Source organism: Mustela putorius, unplaced genomic scaffold, assembly GCF_011764305.1.
Source record: "Mustela putorius furo isolate JIRA1106 unplaced genomic scaffold, ASM1176430v1.1 tig00003987_pilon_pilon_pilon, whole genome shotgun sequence".
NCBI lineage: Eukaryota > Metazoa > Chordata > Mammalia > Carnivora > Mustelidae > Mustela > Mustela putorius.
The window spans coordinates 1,489,074-1,492,738 of NW_025422126.1; the positions used below are offsets into that span (position 1 = coordinate 1,489,074).

Consider the following 3,665-nt stretch of genomic DNA (forward strand, 5'->3'; position numbering starts at 1 on the left):
GGGGAAGTTTGGATGAATTTGCCTGGAGAGGGAGCCAGTGGAGAGCCAGTCATAGAGTAATTTGACTAACTAGATGTGTGTAAGGAAGTGAAGGAAATTCATGTTAGTGGATATAATCACATTTGTTGTAATTCTTGCCTGTGAAGTCAAAAGTAAACACAAAGGTGTCACCATCGGAGAGTCACAAACAATGCAATGAGCTGTTCACTTCCTGACACAGTGTTATCAACCCCACTCTTGTCATCATGTTGATTGAGTTCCAGGTTGGTGTGAATAACCTCCTTCTGGTCATTCGAAAGCAAGCAACACATCCTCCGAAATTTGGCATTCCATTGTCAATGCCACACCCTATAACCTGGCATCTTTGCATGTCCCAGACTAGGATGACTAAAATATTTTTCTAAAGGTACATTTTCTATTCAAAGCTTCCTGTCATTCCTTCTTTCTGTGTAATCTTTGTCTTACAACTGTTTCTATGTCCACCAAACCCATGACTCTTACACATTTTCCCAAATGATGCTACATATATGTTTACAAATACATGTATCTTAATGAAAGAAGTTAGTTGAAGGAGATATTCATTACATACAGTGAAGTTTCAACAATTACGCATACAGCTATTCCACTGTGCATCTACACTTGTGTTTATCCTATTTCTTAGGTTTTATTTAAATTCCAGTTAGTTAACATACAATGTAATATAGGTGTTGTATGTAAATACTGAATCACTGAATTATACCTGAGAGTCTTACACATTTTTTAGATTTCAGTTGGCATTACTTTCTTCTCAGTGGATAGAAGACTTTGGATTTTCATACATTTAGCTCTGATTTTTGGTACCTGCATATTTTCCCTCATTTGGCATCTACAGATCAGCCATATTACAAATTACAACAGTGAAATAAGATCTGACAGTCAGATATGATGGTGAAATAATTTATAAATGTTCATAGATATTGTAATGACTCCCTGACCTACAATTTCCTGCATTTTGGCTGACTTAACTCATCAAAGGTTTGAAAATTTGTAAGCTATTACTTTTACTTGGTGTAGATAAAATTTCATGAAGAGAAAGCTAAAATTCTGACACCTGTTATGTCAGCATACAATAAGACCAATGTCCATCCATCAGCCTTCATTCTCATTGGCATTCCTGGCCTGGAGACTGCCCACATCTGGATCTCCATCCCCTTTTGTTTGGTCTACATTTTGGCCCTCCTGGGAAACTGTTCTCTTCTGTTTATCATCAAGACAGACACTAGCCTCCATGAGCCAATGTACCTCTTCCTCTGCATGTTGGCTCTGGCTGATCTTATTGTGTGTACCACAGCTGTACCAAAACTTCTTAGTCTTTTCTGGTTCCATGATGGAGAGATTCGTTTTGAAGCCTGCCTCACTCAAGTTTTCCTGATTCACTCTTGTTCCACCATGGAATCTGGCTTCTTCCTGGCCATGGCTTTTGACCGTTATGTAGCCATTTGTAACCCACTAAGACATTCCGCTATTCTGACACATGCTGTGATTGGGGGGATGGGCCTAGGTATAGTACTCCGGGGCATAGTACTTCTCAGTCCTCACCCCTTTCTGTTACGTTGGCTTCCCTACTGCAGAACAAATATCATTTCCCACACCTACTGTGAGTTCATGGCCCTCATCAAGATTGCCTGTGCTGAGACAAGAATCCGTAAAGCCTACAGCCTCATTGTTGCCTTCCTTACTGGTGGGCTAGACTTCATATTAATCATTTGTTCTTATGTTCTCATACTTCACACTGTCTTCCACCTCCCATCCAAGGAGGCCCGACTCAAGACCTTGGGCACCTGTGGTTCCCATATCTGTGTCATCTTAGTGTCTTATACTCCAGCCTTCTTCTCTTTTCTCACCCACAGGTTTGGGCACAATGTGGCTCCCCATGTCCATATATTTGTGGCCAACATCTACCTTCTGGTCCCACCCATGGTGAACCCTATTATCTATGGGGTAAGGACCAAGAAGATAAGGGACAGATTCCTTAAATTTTTCAGTTTTTCAAAGCCTTGAGTTATGTCTTTTGGGTTGATGAATAATATGTGAACAAATATCATCTATCTTAGAATAAATAATTTCTTCATGAAGCTCCTCTTTTAATGGTCAGAGGGCATGGGTTTTTCTGTGGGAAGTAACTCACCCATAAAAATATATTTTATGTTGTAACAATAATTATGTATTATTGAGTATGACTCTTTACTACAATATTAGAATGTTATTTCCTAAAATACAAAAAACAAGCTAACAAAATTTAGAATCATCTGTGGCTAAAAACAAGAGATTTAAAAATTAACATGATATATAATCCTCTATCTTTGGTTTTGCCCGTTAAGACTTACTACCAGATTTACAAATTTTCTTTTTTTTTTTTTGTCCCAGTCATACTTCTTGACTAAATGTCCTTCTTTCTCAAGTACATACCTCACCACTTTCTTTTTTTTTTTAATATTTTATTTATTTATTCGAGAGAGAGACAGTGAGAGAGAGCTTGAGTAAGAAGGACAGAGGGAGAAGCAGACTCCCTGTGGAGCTGGGAGACCAATGCGGGACTCAATCCTGGGACTCCAGGATCATGACCTGAGCTGAAGGCAGTCGCTTAACCAACTGAGCACCCACGCACCCCCTTCACCACTTTCTTAATGAGAGGTTTTTGATGCTAACTTCTGTGTTCTGTGTTTAATGATTTCTTTATGTCTTCATGATAATACCTTTCAGCTACACAGTTCTGTTCTCCAGTTATAACATTTCCTTAGTCTTTTGAAGACATTATCCTACAGTCTTCTAGAATCGATCATTACTTTGAAGAAAACTGTTGTTGACCAAATTGTCATTAATTTGTAGGTAATTATCTTTTCTGTCTGACTGTCATTAGATCCTGTTGATTTCTTGGGTGTTCTGTAGTTTCACATGGGTAAATTTCATAGGTATTATGCAAGTGAGAAAAGATTACATATGCCGTGATTCAGTTTAAATGAAACTCTAGGGAAGGAAAAGTAGTGTGGAGGTAATGTTCAGGCATCCATATTTTAAGGTCCTGTAGGTGATTCTTAAGTGCAGCTAAAACTGAGCTGTGGTTGTGTAAGTTGGGGAACAGAGACATTAGTTGACCACAGGGGTAGTATTAGTCAAGTACTTCATCTTTTAAGCTAAATTGTGAAGAGAATCAACATTTGTTAAGCATTTACTAGATTCTAATCTCTTTATTGTGGATTTTAATACATAACCTTCACAATATATTTTAGAATATATTATCATAAATACTCCCACGATAAGTAACTCAACAAACTCATATTCAATGGCCAGTTTAGAGGTGCTAGGATTAGAAGTCTGTCTAGCACTGATGCCATAATTTTCTTATACTCTCACAATGGTTCCATATACACCCAAATCACTCAATGGGACTCCTAGGAACACAGCTTCTCACAGGTGAGTTGCCATAATTGTTGCTACTGGTCATTGCATTCTTCATAACCACACTCAGTTTAGATCCATTTAGCTAGTGTTTACATGTGGAACCGAATTCACTGGGGATATAGGAATGACTAAGGCAAAATTTATAAACAGTTTCAGAGTCTCAGAGGTGCACAGAATCAATGTATCCATTCTTTCCATCTGATTCCTAAAAAGATCGAGATTGA

General features: G+C 38.2%; 1 protein-coding gene across 1 annotated transcript; it reads left to right on the forward strand.

Annotated features, from left to right (window-relative positions):
- The first annotated feature begins 1,089 nt into the window (after positions 1-1,089).
- LOC101672081 (olfactory receptor 52D1-like) lies at positions 1,090-2,040 on the forward strand. Its single transcript, XM_013064266.2, has one exon. It carries the CDS (start codon positions 1,096-1,098, stop codon positions 2,038-2,040), a length of 945 nt encoding a protein of 314 aa, XP_012919720.1. The 5' UTR covers positions 1,090-1,095.
- Positions 2,041-3,665: the final 1,625 nt, after the last annotated feature.

Coding starts and splice junctions, on each gene's coding strand:
- LOC101672081 (XM_013064266.2), top strand. CDS start 1,096: ATGTCAGCATACAATAAGACCAATGTCCATCCATCAGCCTTCATTCTC.